Genomic DNA, 23,841 nt, shown 5'->3' with positions numbered 1-23,841 from the left:
AGAATATTCTCTATGATATTTAATCTGCTCCAATTAATTTAGGTATTAAAAGGTGGCATGTTTCTACTCCAAAGTGTCCCAAGTGTTAACTGTTTGTAATTCAATCTGCTATGGGACAAAATATGCATAAAAAAAGAAGAACCGAGGAACATACTGAGTTCACCTTCTACAAACATATCTGAGTGTGTGAACTCCTTTCTGTTAGTGTATTAATTTAGGTCATGAGTGATGGATTCATTGAACAGGTATGCACTGTCAGGCTTAATCCCTGTGACTCTGACTGGCTGGTCGGAAGGTGAATTAATTTAATCCATCCTCATAACCCTGCCCCTCCCTCTCTCTCACATGTGCTCTTTCATTTTCCCTTCTCTCTGTATTTTCCAGTACCTGAGGACCTGTCTCTGGAGGAAAGAGATGAGCTGTCGAACATACGACGCAGGAAAAAAGAGCTTCTGGATGATATTGAAGTGAGTAACAGTCGGTAAAGGATGATGTTATTTGTTCCAGCAGCAGAAAGATAAAAGTAGTATTAGTATAAGTAATGTGCAATGGGCAATGTGAAATTAATGATTCTGAACAAATGGTCAAGTTATTGAACATCTCTGAAGGCTCATCTAATGAACAATGCTAGTTTGATTATTTCATGTGTGATTTAGTTATTATATTGTAAATATGTCCATATATTGGAAAAGTACTCCTATCGAGCGTTTCCTGTCGCCTCCCGACTGTCCACCGTCTAATAATGGCAGAAATTCCCCATTAAGATGATCCTATTAAGATTGTGTGATATTGGTTTTAAACATCATGCAGCCCTAAATATAAGGGAACCTGTCATTAGGACGCCCTTTTTGCTAAATAGTATGTCACTATTAAATTAGGAACCTCCTAGGCAGTATTTACTTGTTAGTTCAGAGCTGCAGCTGGATCCATGTTGTGCTCCCCTGTCTGTCTTTTTATTTATTAGAGTTAATGAAACGCAAATTCTAGTGTATTGAATAAGTGACTGTTTTCTTCTGTGCAGCGGCTGAAGTTTGAGATTGCAGAGGTGATGACTGAGATCGAGCAGCTAACTTGCGTCGGGGAGAGGTGAGTTGTTGTTTCTTTTGACAAATTGATTGATAGTGTAACTATTTCAAAGATATTCAGTTTGAAATTATATAAAACAGAGTGAAGCAGAAAATTCTAACATTTACGAACATGTTTGGGCATTTTTGCTCAATTCTAAAAATAGCTGCCTGTTCATTTTCCATCAATTGACTCATCAATTAATTGACTAACCGTTGCAGCTCTTAATAACAGTCTGTAAAATGTCAGAAAAAGTGAAAACACCATTTCCCATATCCAAAGGTTAGGTTCTTGATACAATTGACTTATTGATTCATTGACTGATCGTTTCAGGACTAGTTCATTCTGTCTTTTTGCCTCCTCGGCTCTTCAAAGCCATTGAGCCATGTAGTTACCTCTGCTGTGAGCCTCACACCTGTCATTGTGTGTGTGTGTGTGTGTGTGTGTGTGTGTGTGTGTGTGTTAATCCCCCTTTGTTTGAGGAGTGAAGCGGGACAGTCCCTCGACTACACATTAACCAAACAAGTCTGTAGTCAGAGGCTTTCATTCGATTGGCTGATGAGGTGGAGTGAGGCCGTGTGTCAGGCTGTGTGTGTGTGTGTGTGTGTGTGTGTGTGTGTGTCTCAGGTGCAGCTGGCAAAGGGGCTCGGGCTATTTGGGGCACACAGGAAGCGTAGGGAGCATGCATGGACACACAAAGGTGGAGATTTCCTTGGCGGGCGCATGCAAAATGTGTTTTGAAGAAGAGTGACATTAAATTGGGAAATATTCTTGCAAATGGCTGCAGGGTCAGTTAAACTGAAGGGACTAGAAGCACTTTCTGTTTATGCACAAGTGCGGAACAGGTCATACTAACTCACATATAGCCACGTTTAGCGTATTTCCAGTTTTTCAGATTAAACCCACTGCATACTGACAGAGTAGTAAATAAACAAAGTCATGCCACGTCCTGGACGAACCCATCACAAACTGACCTACTGAACAAACACAGCCGCCTGGGGACAACACCACACCCTCAACTGTCATGTGATGGATGTTTCTGTGCTTTGCTGCAGCAAAACCACGCAAAGAAACAAACAGATCGCCATGGGGAGGAAGAAGTTCAACATGGACCCTAAAAAGGTCAGGCCTTGCCCTAAAAGGATTGTCAGAAGCAATAACACAGTTGCTATTGAATTATACTTTTATGATTTGATTGAAAAGATATCCAAGCCATCCATTAAGGTTATTAAAACAGACCAAAATAGGTAACTGAAGTGTGCTCTTTTTTTTTTGAACAGGGGATCCAGTTTCTTTTGGAGAACGATCTTCTCCAGAACACCCCAGAGGACATTGCACAGTTCCTCTACAAAGGCGAGGGGCTCAACAAAACAGTCATCGGGGACTACTTAGGGGAACGGTGAGCTCTCCAGTTTTCCTTCTGTTTTTCTTCCACCTTTCTTTTTTCCTCTCCCCATCTCTCTGTCAGATCTGCACTGCATGCGCTCAGACGAGGGCATAAAGCCCCAGGAAATTGGTAGTCTGGATTTATGGAGCAGAGCAGCGACGGGAGACCGTGCCAGTAAAATAACCGAGCGGACATGTGGTTCTTATCGAAGGGAAATCAATGGGGATAGGACTGTCAAAACAACAGGGATTTCATGCCGCCTGGCTCGGCCGACACAGTGGCTTTCTGTTCTGTTCTGCTGTGACACGGCTGCAGGATTTTACTTTCCACCTTGACCCCCAAAACATTTGTCCAAGCAGTGCATCTTCCAAAATTAACCCGGAATTTTCAGTCTCGTGTCTGTGTTTTTTGTTTCCGTTTGAAGAGGGTAAATAGTTAAACATGTGCCCCTCTTCTCCTCCAGGGATGATTTTAACATCAAGGTCCTCCAGGCGTTTGTGGAGCTTCATGAGTTTGCAGACCTCAACCTTGTACAAGCCTTAAGGTGAGTAAATGTCCAGTTTGAATTAAACGTTCACAGCTGTAGTTTATGAAACTATGACAGAAGATTTTACGACAAACTTTATTACGGTATCAAGCATCGCAAGAGGAAAACAGTAGAACTACATTATGCATGTTACAAAGTAATATACCAGGGATGTGCACTTGTGTCCTGACAGATGAGGCTGTGCTGCAGCAAAAGTTGAGCCAGGTTCAACTTCTTTGCAGATGACCCTGTAATTATTTTGCTTGAGGCCTCTGTATTGGCATCACCACTGTATCAATTCAGAGGTTTCATTTAAAATGAATGGGATGATGTTTTTTTTTTCATGCAGTGCTAATGTTGGTCTTAATACCAACTTATGCTGCATTCTGTGTACTGAGTACTTATCATGATACTGTTTTGTTCTGAGGACAGTGAAGTGAAGAGAGTTCTTGTTGATGTTGTAGCCAAATAACTCAGTTTTTATTCATGTTCATAATATTTTTCTAACTTCTCAGTAAGCAGTCTTCATGTTGCTGTCTTTCCTTTGTTAATGTTAATGTAAAATGATTTACAGCGAATGTCCAGATACTGTTCTATACATTTGCATCAGTATTTCATAATCTGTCATTATATTTTCTCTCTCTGTTCCTGCTGTTGTAGGCAGTTTCTGTGGAGCTTCAGACTTCCTGGCGAAGCCCAGAAGATTGATCGTATGATGGAGGCGTTTGCCTCCAGGTACTGCCAATGCAATCCTGGCGTCTTCCAGTCCACAGGTACCACACAAACACACAAACACACACACACACACACACACACACACACACACACACACTCTGCAGCAGATATATGAGTCAGACTGAGCCAGACAGTCCAGGACAGATAACCAGCCAGACCACCTCAGCCTCAGATCAATACCTCTGACAGTCTGTCTTCCCTCAGTAGACGGCTGGACCTGTTTGGGCTGTAAAATCTTTAGCACGTGGCCACAACACTAGACATTTTCCTAAAACACTGGAGATTACAAACACTTTCTGACTACATAGCTACTTTTCACAGAATTTGATGGAGGTTTATTCTCTTATTCCCAGTGTAAACTTGATTGGACCAACAATCTTCTCTGTTTTCCACTGTAGTTAGCAGCTTCCTCACTAATCGCAGTGTAATCACTATTTGTGTCTCCAGCAGTGATAATGAAATTGATCAGTGGTCATTAGTGCAGTCTGCTTGCTCCCGTGTTATCCGAGTGAGCGCTGAAGAGGACGCAGGTGACATCTCAGGTCATGAATATTGATGTGGTGCAGTGGTGACACACCCAGACTTAGCTATTGGTCATCTCTCAGGACCGGTGCGCTCAGGGTCGTAAATCTACAGTGCAGGAGAGGTTGACTGGGGCGGTTAGTGGAGGACGAATGAGGTGGAGGGTGGTTAGCAGGTATATGTGTGTTCATGTGTGTTCGTGCCTTGGAGGGCACCACAAGTGTGTGTGTGTGTGTGTGTGTGTGTGTGTGTGACCCAGAATATGGTCCTCTTTGTTGATTAAATTCTCCCTTTTATTAGACAGACTCCTAAATTTGGTGGTGACAAAATCTGTTGATGGATTGCTGTCTAATTAATCACAAATCAATTGTGCTGTCGTCTCAATACCATTATCATATATGGGGGCAATACCTTCCACTGTACAGCTGACGGCTTTACGCTTTTAATAAGCGCTGTTCTGGTTTCACGTTCGGATTTGAGGACGACCATGTTCAATTTTGTAAATATAAACAAGTGAATGATCTTGATATAGCGTTTATATTATAATATCAATGATTTAAACTTGACAGAGTGACAAAAGATCAATAGTTTGAATAATTTCCACGTTAATCCAAAAACTCCAAGCAAGACAACATGAGAGACTCTGTGCTGTATTATAGGTTTCCCAGTAACAGTAACACTGTAATTACCTCCACAGACACCTGCTATGTCCTATCATTCGCCATCATTATGCTGAACACGAGCCTGCACAATCCCAACGTCAGAGACAAGCCCCCCGTGGAGCGCTTCATCTCCATGAACAGAGGGATCAATGAGGGGGGAGACCTCCCAGAGGAGCTACTCAGGGTGAGAGCTTTGACTTTATTAGTTCATTAGGTTTGACAAATGTTTCAGAAGGAGTGTACATTCGAAACGTCATGTTGGCAAAACATACGTAAATAAAGTCTAAATAGATGCTGTGTTACTATTCAGCACGCAAAAAAAGAAACCTTCCCCACCTTGAAAAGCAGAGAGTCATGCTTCACTAATTGAGATATCTGCAGCTCAGCAGAATTAGATCTTCTCCCCAGATACCGATGCTAATGATCTTCCGTGATCTCTCAAAGAAAAACGCACGAAAGCAAGTTGATCTACCCACACACTGTAGGCTGACGTCTGTACCAAAGTGCCCTTGGCTTCATTTAAGCAGAGAAAGGCACTTTGTTAAAGAGTCACAGCTCCCAGAGTCACTGAGGTATGAATGATTGTCTCTCACTCTCCGACACTGAAATAGAACCTGTCAATGTCTTGTTTAATGCGCCGTTAATCCGAAGGCTGGGTCGAATGTTTGGAGATGGAGGGCGAATTCTGGAAGTGTTGATGTGAGCTAACGCTTTTTCCATAACGTTCTCTCTTTTTTGTTTTCTGCCTCTGTGCAGAATCTATACGACAGCATCAAGAGCGAACCCTTTAAGATCCCAGAGGATGATGGGAACGACCTGACGCACACGTTCTTCAACCCAGACAGAGAGGGCTGGCTGCTGAAATTAGGTTAGTGTATGTCTCTGCAACCCCCCACCCCCCTACCCACCCCCACAAGTGAGGGAATGCAAGACATCCTGGATGACTTTATTTGGTTACTCTCCCACTTTTTCTCGCTTCGACTGTGGCTTTATTCTCACAGCCGAGTGAGGTTAACGTTGCTTGTGCACTCTCACTTGAAGGCGAGGTATCATGTTTTAGCTGCGATGAACTGGATTAGATCCTCACCGCTTACATTTTAAAGCATGTGCGAAATATCAACCATATTGTCTTTTAAGCATTCACAGTTTGTAACAGATTAAGGTGAGATTCATAAATTTAACATTAATCTGTATGCTGAAAGATGCTTTTAAACTTTCATCTTAAAGTCCCACGGCCAGATGCATAAAACTCTGTGTGTGCGCAAAGCCACAAAATGGATGTCAGCACGCCTTTAATGAACCTCTTTGCATATCAACACCAGAGGTGTTCGCTCCACCGAAGAAGGCGAAGAAGAAGCACAATTTTACAGACTATCCAAAGTTCTCCAGCAAATGCCAGAGCAGCTGCCATTACGCAACTATGCATAGCAGTGGCTCTTTACAGAACCCATATTGTAATATATTCATCATGTGTACGTCGTCATCAAACATCACAAAGGTTCACAATAAAGGTTAAAATGAAAAGAACATATAAACACATAGAAATAATGGGATACAGCTGATTTAAATGCAAATAATAACACTGATCACACAAAAGTAGGTAATTAAAAGTAATAAAGATCTCATCCTAGACTGCAGAAAAATTATAATGATTCTGTCTCTTACATCCGTGTAATCTCAGATACTGTATACATTATATTTTGGTTTACTGTAATTCTGACTGTAATAAAATAAAGTATATATTGTGTACTTGAGCAATACACTGTCATAAATTATGAATTGTTAGTTAATTAAGTTTCCCAACTGTTATTTTATTATCATTTACAATTATGTGTAACCTTTAAGTTGCGTCCCCTTGCGTCAGAGTAATTTTAGTTCCTACCTGCTGTTGCTAGTGACAGATACCAGTTTAACAGTGACAGAGTAACAAGTGCACAGAGTAGAGAGTCTAATGTGAATCTCGAGAGTGACGTTTGGTGCTGAACTGTCATGTTGGTGTTAATTAAAGAAGATTTATCCAACTGTGGCCCACTTATTACCCTCAGCCCTGAGAACACCACCCGTCAAGAAAACAGGCTCACATACATTTCCACTTCACCCATCACACTAGGCTACGAGAAAACCACGTAGATGCTCCTAAAAAAAGAAGTATGCATGAGGTGTGCACATTCTCACGGCACAATCAGTTCTTATAAAAAACATTTTATGTGTGAGAAATGGTGCAGGTAAGGAAATCATCTTAATGTAGTTTGGGAAGGAGCACACTGTAATTATTTGTTCTGTATGCAGTTTGTGTGTGTGTGTGTGTGTGTGTGCGCCCAGGGACTGGATGAGGTTGTATTCTTTCCCAATGAGGTAATACAGTTGTTGGTCTTATTTTTACTCTGTTTTGCCATTTGTTGCTGTTTGTTTGCACATGTTTTTGATTTGGACCTTCCTCCCTCGCTCTGCAGTTCACACTACATTAAAGATGTTTCCTCCTGCGGCTCCGACACTCTTTACAAACCTACATAGCCTCTCATCACCTTTCATTTAAGTCCGTTTTTTTCAACACTTTTTAATTGTTGTCAGAGGTTGATTTATTATTAAAGATAAAACAGTTTAAGAGCCTGAATATTGTTTGTCAAAGGTTAAAGGGCGAACTCACTGCAGGTGATCTGGTTTATTACTATGTTTATACACAAATGCACACACCTGGCTCTGACCTGCACATTCCTATAACTCTGGGTAACGTCTCTGTAGTCTCATCAAACTAGTGTGTAGCAGTGCAAATAGCCCCATTGTGGCTCACAGACCTAACATGATTACATTCTAGTACGGTTCCTCCCTGGAGCCATTCCCCGCGCCAGTTCTCGCTATAATATTTCTAATTTAACTCTCCCTACTCTCTAAATAAACCCCGGGGGATGTGAAGGAATAAATGCCTTTTTTAGCAAATCTCTCTGTACGCTGAGCGGAAATTTGGCCACGCTAATTCAATAGCCAGAGTCTGTTAAAATGTAAGGAAACCCGGAGCTTTTGTAATTATGTGTGGCCCGCATACGCTCATGTGAGGTGCCACGAAACAGGAAATGCTGCCGTGCATAAGTGTTGTGACCACAAGGGATGGTTAGTGTTGAGAGGAACTAATCAGGAATGTTAGGTCAAAAGCATACACACACACACACACACACACACACACACACACACACACACAGGAAGACATCAGGAAGTGCTTGTGCTCATGTGCTCGTCTTCATGTTTTGTAGCTCAGGTTTGCCTTTTTCTCACAGTAGTGGAATGTAACTAAGTACATTTACTTATGTACTGTACAGTAATAATATTGTACTTTTTGCGCCACTACATTTTGCTTTAGTTACATGTTGATGTTTGCACAAAAAACATACGAAGAGCTGATAAAATATGGTATTTTTCATAAATGAAGTAAAGTCAATTGACAGAAAATTAACTGGCAACTATTTTAATCATCTAATCATCATTTAAGCAAATATCCTAAACATTTCATGGTTCCAGCTTCTCAAATGTTCCTTTTAATTGTTTCAATTATTTTTTTAATAATTTTGAGGTTTGGACTGTTGCTTTGACAAAACAAAGCATTGTGAAGGTGTCTCTTTCAGCTCTGGCTAATTGTGACGGCCATTTCTCACTATTTTCTGAACTTTTACAAACCAAACAATCAATCGATTAATGGAGAAAATAATCAGCAGCTTAATCCATGATGAAAATAATCATTAGTTGCAGTCTGTTGCAATTTAGTTCACAATGAGCTTCAACTCAACCAACTACGACAGTAAAATCCTGCATGAGTAATAATAATCTCATGATATAAAAGTATAGTAAGTAATAGTAACGTTTTGAATACTTATAATACTTTAAGTAAATTTTCCTGATTATACTTGCATACTTTTACTTAAGTAACATTTTCAATGCAAGACTTTTACTACAGTAAAGGTCCTGAATACTTCCTCCACCACATGCACACACCGCACGTGTCTCCCACCAGGAAGGCTGCCTTCACATCTCTGGAGCCAGTGGTGTTTTCCTCTGACACGAGTCTCTGCAGTCACTGCCAGAGGCTGAACTCTGCTTCAAACCACCGCGTTGGACGGTTGTGCTCGCTCTGCTATATGTAGTCGGGTTGTCCGTCCATCCTGTTCTCATGAAAGGGGATGTCTCAGGAACGCCTTGAGGAAAGTTTTGCACAAATGTCCACTTGGACTTGAGGATGAACTGATTAGAATTTGGTGGTCAAAGGTCAAAGGTCACTGTGATGTCACAAAACACATTTTTTAGAATGCTTTAATTTAACATTTCACACAAATATCTAATAATATAACATTTTGAAGTGATGACATTTTTTTCCAAAAGGGTCAAAGGTCAAATTCATCATCATTCATCATAACATCCTGGAAAAACACTTTTTTTTATTCAACGCCATGACTCAGGAACAGAAGGGGAGACTGTGACCATATTTCACATTTGGTCGGACACTGAAGTGGTGACACTAATCTCAGGTGCTCACCTTCGAACTGTGGTGATTATATAGATTTTGTGTGCTGCCGGGTTGACAATTTGTGTGAAGCATGTTGTAGAATTTGTAGCTTCTTCCCCTCCACTTCCTTCCAAGTCTTCACTACATATATTGAGAGTCAGGCATGGATGTAAGCGGCAACCTGACTGGTTGGCGGAAGCATACAACCGCGGGGCGGTATTTCTAGTTTTTGGATGTAGTTTGCTCAAGTTGACACATGAGATGGTGAACATGCTTTGGGGTTTGGTGTGTGTCAGTTTTTGTGCTTTAATGTCTGTGTCTACATGTGTGTTCCTTCAGGGGTGCTTTAGGTGTCACGTTAGGTTCATATCAAGTGCTGTTTGTTCTCCTCTCCTGAGAGCCAATGAGGTTTTATCCTGTTGCCTTTTAAAAAATGAACAGGCAGCGTCAGTAATAATTTATCAGCTGGGTGATTCATCATTTAACGAAGCTCGGAGTTAGGAGAGATAGTGGTGGTTGATTGTAATCACATGCTCGGTTTGCTTCAGTTTTCTTCAAACTGGCTTGCCTGCATATTTCAGAAAGTCAAAGTGAACTTTTTCTTCATCACAGGTTTACATTTAAACCTCCAACCACAGTGGCATCCTTTTTTAAATCAGATCAACAATACAGATGATCTCATCTGGGTTTTTAGAGGGCACTCATAGACAGAAACAAAAGAAACATCAACTCAGTCTAAAGATGATAATAAGACAATTCTCAGCTGTGTCTTTTATATGAGAATCCGCTTTTGACACAAAGCACAAACCTACAACCAGCCTGTCTCAGACTGTACAACTACACTATAACATCTACTTTAAATCAGACAAACATACCAACTGAATTTTCAGTGGCATGTACTGCATGTTAAGTATATTAAGTATTAATGTACGTGTCTAATTGTCACATGACATGATCATGTGGTTGATAACAAGCAGCCTTTCTTACATAGGAAATTGAATTACAGCAGTGAACTAATGAACAAACGCTAACACGTAGAAAGAAAACTGAGTGGATGTGGGTCAGCTTTATGAATGAGTGTCACATCCCTGCTCTTTTTCCTGATGGGAGACAGCCAGTCTGTCACTGCTGCCTCTGTGTCACTTCCTGTCTCCTCTTCCTCTTCCTGTCAGGGGGCCGAGTGAAAACCTGGAAGAGAAGGTGGTTCATCCTAACGGACAACTGCCTCTACTACTTCGAATACACAACAGTGAGTCAGTCGTACTCCAATGATGTTTTGATCAGTAAAGTGCCTCTTTGCAAGCATGTGTGCTGGTTTCTGTGTTTGTGTTGACCTGTGTGGCTGCTTAGGGCCCTTCAGCCAGCAAGTGGAGTCATCATTTATTATTTAAAAAATACACTTATTAAATATTATCTGGTGTCCAATTCCAGTTTTATGTATTTCTTTAATTGCACTTTACTGAAAAAAACATATTGTTTAAGATGTACTCTTTTTTTTTTTTTTTACTTTGAGTAATTTTAAAACTTGACTGTGTACATTTTGGAAGAAGAAATAAGACATTTATTCTCTTACAGATGAAAAGTTGAAGACATGTTGATGTCTTTAAAACAAATGTCTCTAGATATTCTTGGGATGTTAAGGGAAATTCAATGTGCCAGTATCCTGTAATTTCCACTTGTGGTCACTGTGGCTGCTGTTTAGCAAATGCTTTAATGGTCATCAGTTGTCGTCAATTATTCCCTGGCACATTGGCACATGTGGGAGATAACCCAGAAAGGCTCAGTCGGTCCTGTGTGGCAAAGAAAAGTGTTCATTCATCTGTATTTGTTTCTTTTTCACTGTTAGTGTCCACATGTGTGTTTGTGTTTGCCTATCCGTGTCGCTTTCTGTAAGACTAAGTTTGTATGTGTGTCGTTGAAGATTTTTATCAGTGCCTCTGTGTCCCTGCTAGCTGCTACATCAGCACTGTCCTCTCTCTACCCTGGTATTATCCTTCAGGACACTATCATTATGTCCCGTCCTCTGGTCTGACTGCTCCACACGCACATTATCTGCAACGTTAAAGAGCAGCAAGGATGAAAGGGGGGGGCAAGGTTGATATCCACACTAGCAAAACATGTCACAGAGGATTTGATCCACACAACTCCTCTCCTCTTTTCTGTTTCTTCCTCTCTCGTCTTTATTTTATGTGATGCTTACATGCACCGCTTTCTTCTTGCCTCTTTGCTACTTTTTGGATCCATATTCTTTGTTGTTTGCTTGCTTGTTATTATCAATATCTCTCTCTGTCTCTTTGTTTTCACTTGGTTGTTTTTCTCCCTCTTCATGTTTCTCCTTCTCATCCCTCTCTCCTATAGGACAAGGAGCCTCGTGGGATCATCCCACTGGAGAATCTCAGCATCAGGGAGGTGGAGGAGCCCAGGAAACCTGTGAGTGTTGCCTCATTAAGAGACCTCACCCTTAGATCATATGTCAAGTATCTTTTCTCCTCTGTTACCGCATTTATCAGATATTTAAATCTAATTATCTCCCAATAGCACATTATTGATGCCCTACTCTTTGTCCGTTCTCCAGAACTGTTTCGAGCTCTATAACCCCAATCACAAGGGCCAGGTGATCAAAGCCTGCAAGACGGAGGCAGATGGACGTGTTGTTGAGGGCAACCACGTGGTGTACAGGATATCAGCGCCCACGCCGGAAGAGAAAGAGGAGTGGATTAAATCCATCAAGTAAGACTCCTCACAAGTACACTTAAAGCAGTAGTTTTGGGAATTATTCGCTTCTTTTGAGCGGAGAGTTAGCTGAGAAGGGGTGTCCTCATGTTGCCTGGCAACCTCACTGTGACAACAGGAAGTTGCTGCGCTTGGCGACGAAACCACAACTTGTTTTTTTTTTTATTCACCATTGTACAGATTAAATAAACACAACAGAACGTGTTAATAAGTGAGCTTTAAAGCTGCTGGTAGGTGGATTTTGTTACCTTTGGACAGAGTCAAGCTGTTTCTCTCTGTTTCAAGTCTTTGAACACCTATACATCTACATGAGTATGTAATTACAACACTTGATTTAAATAGCACAACAGACAACAAAAGTGTGGTTTCTCTCTGACAGATACAATACATACATACCTCTCAGTGATAATAACCTTGCTGTCAGTGACCTAAATGTTGCTCTGTAATCGCCTGCATAGAAGATGGTGCAATGTCAAAGACAGTTGGCTCAGCAGAACAGAATCCTTCCATACTGTAATATAGTGCAACCCCCCCCCCCTCCTCCTCCTCTTCCTCCTCATCTCTCCATACTCTCAAAGAGTATTCACTGGGGGAATGATGGGGGATTAGTCACTGCTTATACTGTAGCACCCCGGGGGTGAGCCAGCAAACCCAGCAAACATATCCAGGAGAGGCAGCTCCAAACTGGGCTCATGCATTCGCAGCCATGGAGGCTAACCAGCCACAGCTTGCGCTTAACCAGAGGGGTCCAAGAGGACTCTGGGTCTGGGGAGATAAAAAGGCATTTTATGGAAATGATGATCCCTTCTTCTAAAGTGAGATGTGAGAAGATCACAGAGACTCAGATGATGGTGGACCAACTGGGTCAATGGAGAAAGTTGGCTCTCATAAATTGATGCAATGTGTTGGTAAAAGAGAAAAGTATGTATCGTAATCCTAATATTTTGTATTTCCCATTAAATATATATATTTTACATATTTTTAAGGACAGAAATGGAGGAAATGTTATTTGGTATTAGTCACGGCAGCCTTGCTTGGATTTGATCGCTCCACAATGGAGTTTTTGTTTCATGAAATTGGGTTGTGCAAAAATGACAATGAGCAGTATGAAAGAGCGGGAGAGTCATCATATACAGACTCTTTCTTCAGCGCGTGGCGTTGTAAAGGGAATCAGAGATATCCGCAGTGGGGGGTTGAGCCTCTTCTTGCTTTGTGCTGGTGCTAACAGGATTTAGCAGCCGTGAAACTGGGCTCCTCAGTGGAGCCCAAATGGCTTCCTGACTCACTCGCTCTCATTGTACGCTGCTTTTCCATCACTCTAAAAAAAGGGGGAGCGGGAGAACGCAGAAGAGTCAATAATCTTGAGCACCATTGTTCGCCCTCCTTCAAACCTATAAACCTATGAAGGAAGGAGAGTGTGTGTTTTACTACAAGCTTGGCCGAGTTCTGGAGGAGGTTCCAGCAAACTGGAGTACCAAGATATAACTTTGGAGCGGGGGGGAGGTCCTCTTCAGAAACCATGGAAACCAAACTAGGTCACTGCACAAACTTTGTTCTTTTTTTTTGATCTGTTAAGGCAGGGGTTTGTATAAATGTGCCTACATTTCCATATCAAAGATGCTTGAGACCCTCCTCTCATGTGGCCTTGTTATTTATTTCATCTCTGTCCTTTGATTGGCTTCTTCTCCAGGGCCAGCATTAGCAGAGATCCCTTCTACGACATGCTGGCCACCAGGAAGAGACGCATCGCCAACAAGAAGTGAGGAGAGACAATCTTCTCAACCTCCAGCCCCTCCATCTTTCTCTCCTTCAGTTCATGAACACATAAACCACAGAAATGACTGTCAACCCCCAGAAAAGACTTCACCCCTGAAGACAAACCTCAGTTCCTCCCCTGGAAGTCATGTGCACTTGCTGGGGAGACATCACACACAACTGAGGGGACAATAGAGCTCCAGGAAACTCAGATATGTGGCTTCTTGCATGGAGCAGCACATGAACAATCAACCAACCAGCCAGTTTGTTCCTCCTCCATCTCATACACACTCCCTACCTCCCCCTCTCATGGTCATAACATGTTTCTACGTCTCCCTAAAGCACAACTGCCATGTTTCAGGTGCACAGGCATGCATGTGGGTTATTATAGACCAATATGTTTGTGTTTGTTTGTGTGTGTGTGTGTGTGTGTGTGTGTGTGTGTGTGTGTATGCAGCAGTGTGCATGCTATCAATGCACACAGCATCTACAGTATGGGTGCATAAGTCATACAAGCGTTCCCTCCACTGTGCTTTATGAAAAAGTCAAAATTCAAATGTAGAGTTCAGATGTTTGGTCAGCGACACGGCACGAAATGTGTGGGTGAATAGAGGCGTTTCGAGGAAGGAGGGTTGGAGGAGGAGACATTGGGGCGTTGGTGGGTTGATCAGTGCAGTATAACCTCACCTGGACCATGTCGTCGTCTCACTCTGGTGCTGGATTCTTCTCTACAGGTGCCATGGCTGAAGCCCTGCTCAGACAAGAGCGCTGGCTTACATTTAGGTTTCTAACAAAGCATTACAGTCTTGAGTCAGCTGGGCTGATTTCATTTATTTGTGCGGAGCAGAGAATTTTGAAATGTGCATACTTTTTTATTTTAGTTGAGTAGAAAAAGAGCTTTTGCTGTGGCTTGAGATGAAACTTGCTTTTTTGTACTTAAAGTTGCGATCCTTAAGATTTCAGTCCTGGTTGATTTGTTTAATGGTGGTGACAGCAAATGCGGTTTAATACTACAGCAAACAAAAGCAGACACTTCGTTGAAGAGCAACAGAGGAGCAACTGATCTGTCTATCTGTTGACCGTGCAGCCAAACAAACGAAGAAGTCAGTAAAAAAATGATTGCAACCATGATCTGATTTCATGCTGCACATGGCACAAGTAGTAAAGTTGGTTACCTTGCTAAGGAGCTAGAGGTGTGCAGCCTGCTCCTTCTTGTTCCATTACTCGCTAGGAAAAATAAAAAATGCCAAAAATGTTGTGTTATACAAGCGTTTTTGATGAACAATCGCGGTGAGCCCTAACCTCAGTGACAAATAAAATAAGTTTCCATTGACTGCTTCACAATAAAAGCCACCCTGTGTTTCGCAGTTGAATGCTTTTAATGTGAAATGTTGGGTAACTTAACCTCCTAAGACCCAAGCTCTATCTTAATGTCTCTTTGCTATTTGGGCTTATTGGGACCTGATAAGTATAAAAACTAAGCATCATCTGTTGACATGATGTAGTTCCACATACGGGGACAATTTTGAATTTCCATATAAGCAGAATTAAGTATTATGGTATAACCCAAAATGTGATGTCCACGCATGTGGATGCCAGGTCTTAGGAGGATAAAATTATCCACGATGGAACAACAGGGGAATGGCGGACCCGCCACTACCAATGAAAACTAATATTTAGAGAGGTATTTACAGAATGTAAATACAGTCATTGGCTATTGTAGATTAAATGTTTACCATAAATATCAAAAACAAGGTTTGATTCCATGAAAATCTTAAGGATTTTAACTTTAAAAAAGCACTTTCCTTTGAGAAAGTCTTTTCAGTCTACTGGGTAAGTTTTATTTATGGCTGTGCAATAGCCCAATAGGGTACCAGTCCGACTAAGCTTTTTTTTTTCTGTCTATGACCTATGTCAGTGAAGGTCGATGTGTTGTTGTGATCCTGTTTGCATTTGGTTTGTAATCCTAAAGATCCTTGCTTGCTTTTTGTGTTCCTCTTTAAAAAAAAGTACAGAAATATAACCAGCTATCATTTTGTATTTATTTTCATTTGTGAAATGGTTTAATACTACTTGTAAATTGTTAAACAACGTATGCTTAAGTTATGTATGTATATATGATGTATAGGTTTCTGGTATCTTTGTTGTAGTATGCACACTCTGTGTAACATGTTTGAGCCTACAGGCGGAAGTTTGCATCAGCAGAAGTTTGGGGTCTTCTTTACAAAAGCCTTAAACATAATCATAAGAAAACATATGACGATGAGGATGATGAAGAATAGTGGTCAGTAACTGTGATGCTGTTAAAAAGACTGATGAGAGAGAATGATGGTTGTATTTTCAGTGATGATAAAGATTATAGTGAAAATGATGTTTGATGTTAATGACAATGATTAAAGTGAAGTAATATCAGTGATGATGATGATGATGATGATGATGATGATGTCAAAAACTATAAACACCAGTAATTTTCTATGTGATTGTAAATTAAAATGAAAGCCTTGTGGTCAGGGCAGAATATTATCTTCTACCGCCCCGCGTGGGCTTATAGTTACATTAACTTTTATATTCTCTGTAAAAGCTATTGGTCACGTTGTACATTACGTGTATCTATATAAAGTATACATAAAGCTCACAGCGGATGTATGGCGTATTTATTATTGATGCTGGTCTTGACCTACATATTTGCACAAGTAATGAGCTATCATTAATGAATTCTGCAGATACTTCTCTCGAGGCGCTGTGACAAGCTCTCTGAATGTAAACCGTGTGTCGTCCTCCATCATGCAGAGCAAAGGTGTATAACTCAGCCTGGTCGAGTATGTGGTGAATTAACAGGAAGTGAAGGAGAACAGGAAAGGTAAAGGAAAACACGTTGAGCCCCTGAGAGGAATGTGAGTGGGGGAGACGATGTGGAGCAGGATGAGTGGGGAGAGAGCGCCCTCTACTGTTGTAATGCCATCCTGTGAGAACCACATGTCTTTAACAAGTCAACTTTACTTTTCATGAGCTTTTTTTAGCTTTGTGACGATGCATTTTCCAGCTAATCCAATGGGGGTTTTAAATAGTTTATTTTTCTTAAGAAGTAGGATAGTTTTCTCAACACATAAAGAACAGGTTAAACACTTAACACCAGAAATATTCACATTAAAAAATCACCAAATTTGTAGATACCTTTTTTTCACTGGACAGGAAGCGTATGAAAAGCTCTAATCTGAAAAGTAACTAAAGCTGCAGAAAATAAAATGGAAATACTCAAGTAAATCACAAGTACCGCAGATTTGTACTTAAGTACAGTACTTAAGTAAATGTACTAAGTTACTTTCCACCACTGTGGTGGACATGTCTGGGATTATTACAGTTTATTAATTGACCCCCTGGATCACTGAGTACATAAAAGCATTTAGACATTTGGATCCTGTGCGACAGTTCATACTGTGGATTTGACAATTTCACAAAGTGTTTAGAGAATCAGGACTTCTATTTGACAGTTGAGCCAAAGCAACTGAGAAAAACTGTAAAACAAACTGAGGCCTGTGGAGATAAAATGTCACTCCAAAAAAGCACCAAATGCTGCCTCCCAGTGGATAAATGAAGAAAACACTACAGGCTGTTTGTTTTGATGGCATGTATTTTACAGGTGAATTCTCCTCCCTGTAGCTACGTCAAGACCGACACTCAGAATAACAGCACTTGATATACAGCATCATCTTCACATCAACTCTTGCCATGAATTCAATATAATGTCCAACAGCTGTGCATACTATATAAAAATCCATATAAAACAAATCTGTATGATCTCAGCTGGAAGAGTCCTCATTTGATTTCACAGGGAAAGTAACATTTTCATCATGTCTTACTGTCTTATGTTAGAGACAAAACAGCATCTCTAGCAATGAGCAAACCCGACGAGTCTGTTTCTTCCAGGACCGTAACCTGCTCTGCTGTCTGATGGTTGTAATAGCGGTGATGGGTCGTCCTTTCATTGCATCACACATGACCGTCTTTGCTCTGTGGGGTTTTGCTTTGGGAGAAAGATTCAGGTTTGCCTAATATGGGAGGTTAGATTAGCATAAGGAACATTTATGTGTGTATTGCAAAATGAGGAAGCCAAGATATTCACAAGAAGAAACAGCTATGAGGCACTGGAGGGTAAAATGCACAGATACAATTAAAGCAGAATACAAACAAAATTTTTACCCTTTCAGATAAAATTTCAAAAGGTAATTTACTTTAAACTAGATGTGAACTTTTTGAGACATTTGCTGAAAGAATAACACCTCACCATGTATTGTTTTTTTTCCTAAAACCTGCAGACTTTGCCTCCACCTAGAAAAAACAACAACAAATTCCCAAAAAGCATCTGTGACCTGATAAATATTTCCTCAGTCCTCAGGCCACAGTCAAAGCTGCACATATTTTTCTCCCTGAAAAACATCAAACTCAGAGTTAAATATCTAACTTTTATGACCTTGTGACCCTGTGTGATCCTTCAGTGACCCTTCAGTCACCTTTAGGTGGCCTCTGCTGAGATGGCCGACGCCTCAGCAGGGTGAAGAGGAGACCTGGTCATAGTCGGGGCATTTGAGGAGAGCGGGGTAGCTGGCGCTCATCTGGAGCGAAGCTTCACTGGAGATGTCGGAGGGACTTCGCCCCCGCGACCAGGCCTCTGGGTGGAGGAACTGACCCGAGTGGTCGGAGCAGTTGCTGAGACGAGGGCGGTAGAAACTGGGGTGACGAGGCTGGTAGATCTCCTCTGCTGTGTAGCGCTTCATGAACAGGTAGACGGACATGACGCCTGCACTCTGCAGTGTATAGAGGGACACATCAGATTGAAATAAAGTCTACGGAAATACATATATGAAAGGCTGAAAACTGTTATTAAAACAGCTCTTAACTGATCATTTCTGCTACTTTGTTAGTAATTAATTCAGTTTGGTCATTTTGAGTAATCAAAGTGTTAATATGCTATCATTTACATTCATCATACCTTTTATTGCTGCCATGAATATCTCGAGCTGGTAGATTGCTCTTAGACAGCTCTTTATTTATCACCAATACTGATGTTGCTGTTATAATCCCATTCATTATGAGTTGTAAATATTGCTATTAATAACAATTATACTGATATTAACAGTGTGTATTAGCCATTCATTAAACGTACTGTTGTAGCTTCTCACTGTGACCACTGGGGGGCAGTGAACACTCATTATTCTTATATTATGTGCTCAGGTGCTGAAGGCCGGCACAATACTATATTAGCACCGCCATAACGTTTTTCTTTACAAAGCCCACAATGTTCAGTTTTTGTTGACTTTGTCAGAAAAGAGTAAATTTGATTATATGTTTATTACTGAGATCATAGTTAAAGGTGGTGTTGTACTAGACTACATTATATTGAGGTGTTTCTATTGTTTTTGTCCTCCCTATTTACACACATGAGAGGGGCAGAATATAAGTCCACCACTAACTAATATCTCAATGCTAAAACGACAAAAAGCCAACATTTAGGCGTCATTGACATAGACTTTATGGCAGAACAGTTATATTGATTGCATGAGACTGTACAGGTCTACCTAATAAAGTAAACGTTCACATCTAAAACTCTGGTGAGAAAACTTAAATCTCTCTAATTTAAGTGTCACTTAGATTCCTGCCGCAGTAAAAGTCCAGAAGATGAGTGTATTTTTTAGATTCATTATGAGAAGCCACTCATGCAGTGCATTGAATTTGTTTTATTGTTATACTTAAAAGTTATGTGTTTGTAGTATTTAGGTGGATTCGTGTGGGTGATTTTTTAAGATTCTGCTGTTTAATTTTATACTACATGTTTTGTGTTGGTCTTGTTCTCACTTTAACATGTCATTCCTTGGATTAATGTGTTCTGTAGATCTGTAGATCAAATTATAAGAGGATGTTGGCTGAAATGTTTTGTGCCGTCATCACAGCAGCCCTAAACAGCTGTCGTTTGTGTCTGTGGTCAGCTGCTCACCTCAGTGAGCAGGAAGGAGATGGCAGCGAAGGCAAAGGACCAGCCGTACTTGTAGGTAAAATAGGCCTCACTGCTCTTTGTCCTGTTCAGCATTTCATCGTTTATACTGGAGATGTACAGCACCAAACCCACCACCAGAGCCAGGCCTGAGAGAGAGACAGAGAAATTAAGATTAAATTCAAAAAGACAAAGAGAAAGGGCAGAAACATGACAAGAGGAAAGAGAGGAAAGAAGATCCGTGTACCCGAGAGGATGAAGAAGATTCCAGAGACAAACGCCAGGATGGTGCGGTGAGGCCGAACGTGCCCGATGTTGTTGAGGACGAAGCCGATGAACATGAAGAAGAGGCTGACCAGAGGGAACGGAGTGGCTGAGCGGATCATCTCTGAGGAGAGGAGGAAAGCTGCTGTTTAACCCCGAAACGTACACCAGAAAGATACTTATAGACAGATGAAAAGTATATAATGGGGATGTTTTGTTGATCTAACCCAATTATATGGAAGCTTTTTTAATTTGTTATTTGTCATGTTTGATAGAAAAGTGTTTAACTGTCTTCATAGAGACTAAACCACATATATAACAGTTCTGTTGGGAGGGAGGGGGAACAATCAATCTTGAAATAAAGGTCAAATGTAGACACTTAACCGTCATCTGCTCCTTTGCCAGCTGTTTTTGTGAATAGTACAATATCAGAGCGTATTGCACTGATTCACCGGAGTGGATGTATCCTTTAGTAAAGCTTTGACACTGAGCTACACTGAAGGACTTGTGAGGTGAATTGTCTGCAAAAAGGCAATATGTATTCAGGAGAGGAGCAGCAACATGACGGTTCAGATGACTCAGACTCATCTGTCTGGCTACATTCAGATGGTGCATAGATTAAGAAGCACGACCTTATTGGAGAACAAGTTTTTGGCATAAAAATCCCCCCTGGCTGTTTATGTGAACAACCTCGAGGAGGCACCTTGAGTTATTAAGCCTGAGGCTGCCGCAGGAGGTTGGTTGTTACTCACTGAGCACGTTTACTGTGGACTCTGACGTCAACTGGACGTTCATGGGCATGATGTACGCGATGGTAAAGCAGCGACCGGACTCGTCACCTGAAGAGGAAAGAGGTGACGAGACAAAAACGTCGAGACAATGTTTGGAGACAAGGTGAAGAAGAGAGACGAGGAGACATGAAACAGAAACAGAGGAATCAAAAAGTTAGAGTTGTCCAGCGTCTCTTTTCAAATACACAACTCGTAGACAAAAGTGACCAGAAAAAAAAAGAAAGGTTTACTGTATCATTGTTCAAAACAGGCGGACAAGAAGTCCAGAAAGGGCGACAGTAACAAAAAGACTCAAAGCTCAAACTTTACAGCTGGGATGGCACAATAGATGATCTGACATGTAACAATGGCTAAAGGGCAGGCGTGTATATATACAGTGGAGCTGAATTGGGAGCAGGTGTACAGGTTTGTGTGGAGGTCAGGTTACGGTAAAAGGTGGAAACACACTGAGGACTACTGCAGGACAGAGGGGGACATATTAGGAGAGAGATGGTGGAGACTGGCAGACTTACAGTCGAGCAAAAGGGTTAAAAAATGTCTGAATCACTGTTTCTGAACATGAAACAGATACAAAAGCCAGAATCATGTCAACAAAGGACACTTAAAGAAACTATTTACTGTACATTGAAAGAATAGTTCAACATTTTGGGAAATACACTCAATTGCTTTTCATGCCGGGAGTTAGATGAGATGATTGATACCACTCTCGAGTCTGTATGCTAAATAAAAAGCTACAGCCAGCAGACGGTTAGCATAGCTTAGCATAAAGACTGCAAACAGGAAGAAACAGCCAGCCTGGATGTGACTAAAGGTAACAAAAGCAGCCTCTAAGGCTCATTAATTTACATGTCATATCAAATTTGTTGTGTACAAAAATGACAATTTCTTGGTTGGGACCAGTAACTTCCTGAAGTCAACATTGGTTGCCTGGCAACATAAACCTGTGTAAAATGACATTTCAACTAATCTTGGCTCATTTATTCTGTATTACTTGTGCATGCGAGCCACCACAGACGACATGCATCATGTTGAAGATATAGGCAATATTATTTCTAATGTACATAATAGATTTTACTAAATAAGGTTTTTTTCTTTATATAGTATATATAATTTAAAGTTTCCTGTATTTTAAATAGATGTATTCAGGATGGATTTTCCTCCTTCAAACCTTTAATTTTTTTTTAAACATAAGTGTAAGTTACATCACATCCTGCAGAGACAACTACACAATCATTATTATCACGTCAGCGTCACACACAGTCACTCACAGACACCAGCTGGAATTAACCGCCAGCTAATTCTGCGGCACGACGAGATGACAGCTGTCTCTGAGGAGTTGTAGGTGAAAGTCTGTGTGTGTGTGTGTGTGTGTGTGTGTGCATATAATCATGTTGCAGGACTGATTGCACCTTGTTTTATAGCGTGTGATTGACACAGGGAAACATAAATACACGTTCTATCTCTCTGTTGCTCTTTCTCTCTTTCACTCTGCCTCTCGTCACACTTACTCACACACACACACACACACACTCACACACACACTCACACACACACACACACAGATGAAGTATTTGTGAATGTCATTCTGTGTCAAAGCTGATGCAGTGACGATATGTCAGTGTGACAGGATCAGCTGCCTGCAGCTGCAGGGTACAGTACAAATGAACGTCTTTGAATACGGTCATTATACCATTACATGTATCTGTGCCACAATCCTGATTTACATGTCAGATTGCAGAAACGCAGAGAAACCGACCCACAGACTCGTTACTGACCGGCCAGGAAGCAGACCCTCCAGAGGCCGGAGTGCAGCGAGGTCTTGATGTCAGTGCTCTGGTTCAGAGGCATAATGACGCCCTCCTCCAGGTACAACCAGTAGTCGGTGCTGACTGCCACTCCCAGCAGCCCCAGGCCACTGATTGCAAAGACGCTGCTCAGCAATGTCAGGGCCTTCCTGCTGCAGGCGCTCATGGTGACAGTGGGGGGGCTTCCAGCAGTTGGTGGTTAAAATTAAGAAAAATCCAAGAAGCAATCTGGAGGAGGAGGAAAAGAAGGTACTGTTACTGGTGAAATATTTAAAGTAAGGTGGATATAAAGACCCAAAGTTCTTTTTATCAAATAAATAAATACATGAAATGAATAACCACGAATAAATACAAACAAAAATAATAAATATAAACATGAAATGTTGAAATAATTATTATGGATTGTTACAGTTTCTCAGAGTTTATTGTAGGTCATTCATATTTCATTCATATCGTTTATCTAAAGTTTTTATTTCACAATGCCAACAATGTCTTTAAATCGCAATCAAGACAAACAGGGGTGTCAGGGGTGTGTTGTGATTGGCTGTTGCTTTGGTCCGAATGAGCAGAAAACCAATCACATAAGTGGCTGTCCTGTTTGTCTTGATTGACAGACCAAGACTGATGTGATGAAAAGTGCCACTATGAAACAAATTATGTTGATGGGAAAAAATGTTGGGAAATAAAGAAGATAAAGAAGAAACAGGTAGCCTGTACAAAAAAGTGAGATTAAGAGATGCTGGTACGCAAATTCTATTATTACTACTTTTGGACAGAGCCAGGCTAACTGTTACCACCTGTTTCCAGTCTTTATGCTAAACTGGCTGTAGCTTTATATTTAGTGTACAAACATGGGAGTGATATCAATCTTCTCATCTAACTCTCAGCAAGAAAGTGAAAAAGTGCATTTCCCCAAATGTCAAACTATTCATCAGAAAATGTATTGGATTACTTCACAATTTCACAACGATTTTATATACAATGAGCAACATTCAGCTCCTCAAATTACCACAAGAAACTCTCAGCGTTGTGCAGATTCATTACGTAAACAAAACCCAGTCAACGTCTGAGTGTTTTACGCAATCCCCTCACTGGGTTTGTATTAAGGACACTCT

The 23,841-nt window shown here is 41.0% G+C and overlaps 2 protein-coding genes across 2 annotated transcripts in view; one reads left to right on the top strand and one right to left on the bottom strand.

Moving 5' to 3' along the window:
- Nucleotides 1–14,068, top strand: part of LOC139299657 (cytohesin-3-like) — a 20,998-nt gene extending 6,930 nt beyond the window's left edge. Inside the window, exons 2-13 of the mRNA XM_070922499.1 lie at nt 385–467; nt 1,022–1,086; nt 2,121–2,187; nt 2,346–2,464; nt 2,916–2,996; nt 3,639–3,751; nt 4,933–5,081; nt 5,654–5,765; nt 10,562–10,638; nt 11,748–11,819; nt 11,965–12,119; nt 13,813–14,068. Coding sequence (XP_070778600.1) covers nt 385–467; nt 1,022–1,086; nt 2,121–2,187; nt 2,346–2,464; nt 2,916–2,996; nt 3,639–3,751; nt 4,933–5,081; nt 5,654–5,765; nt 10,562–10,638; nt 11,748–11,819; nt 11,965–12,119; nt 13,813–13,885 — 1,166 coding nt within the window. The 3' untranslated portion in view covers nt 13,886–14,068. The remainder of the gene's footprint in view (nt 1–384; nt 468–1,021; nt 1,087–2,120; nt 2,188–2,345; nt 2,465–2,915; nt 2,997–3,638; nt 3,752–4,932; nt 5,082–5,653; nt 5,766–10,561; nt 10,639–11,747; nt 11,820–11,964; nt 12,120–13,812) is intronic.
- Nucleotides 14,069–18,421: 4,353 nt separating this feature from the next.
- cacng5b (calcium channel, voltage-dependent, gamma subunit 5b) lies at nt 18,422–22,892 on the bottom strand. Its single transcript, XM_070923445.1, has 5 exons — nt 22,697–22,892; nt 20,883–20,969; nt 20,114–20,254; nt 19,870–20,015; nt 18,422–18,682 (listed from the first exon to the last, which is right to left on the bottom strand). Exons 1-5 carry the CDS (start codon nt 22,890–22,892, stop codon nt 18,422–18,424), a joined length of 831 nt encoding a protein of 276 aa, XP_070779546.1.
- Nucleotides 22,893–23,841: the final 949 nt, after the last annotated feature.

This window comes from Enoplosus armatus, chromosome 17, assembly GCF_043641665.1.
Source record: "Enoplosus armatus isolate fEnoArm2 chromosome 17, fEnoArm2.hap1, whole genome shotgun sequence".
Classification (NCBI taxonomy): domain Eukaryota; kingdom Metazoa; phylum Chordata; class Actinopteri; order Centrarchiformes; family Enoplosidae; genus Enoplosus; species Enoplosus armatus.
Note: the sequence above shows the minus strand (reverse complement) of the source record. Positions and strands in the feature narration are given on the sequence as shown.

Bases quoted from the DNA above. Each gene is read 5' to 3' on its own strand.
- cacng5b (XM_070923445.1), bottom strand. From the start codon at position 22,892: ATGAGCGCCTGCAGCAGGAAGGCCCTGACATTGCTGAGCAGCGTCTTT. The intron at 20,970-22,696 runs GTCAGTAACGAG...TTTCCTCTTCAG, and splicing joins GAGGGTCTGCTTCCTGGCCG to GTGACGAGTCCGGTCGCTGC. The intron at 18,683-19,869 runs GTGAGCAGCTGA...TATACACTGCAG, and splicing joins TCTCCTTCCTGCTCACTGAG to AGTGCAGGCGTCATGTCCGT.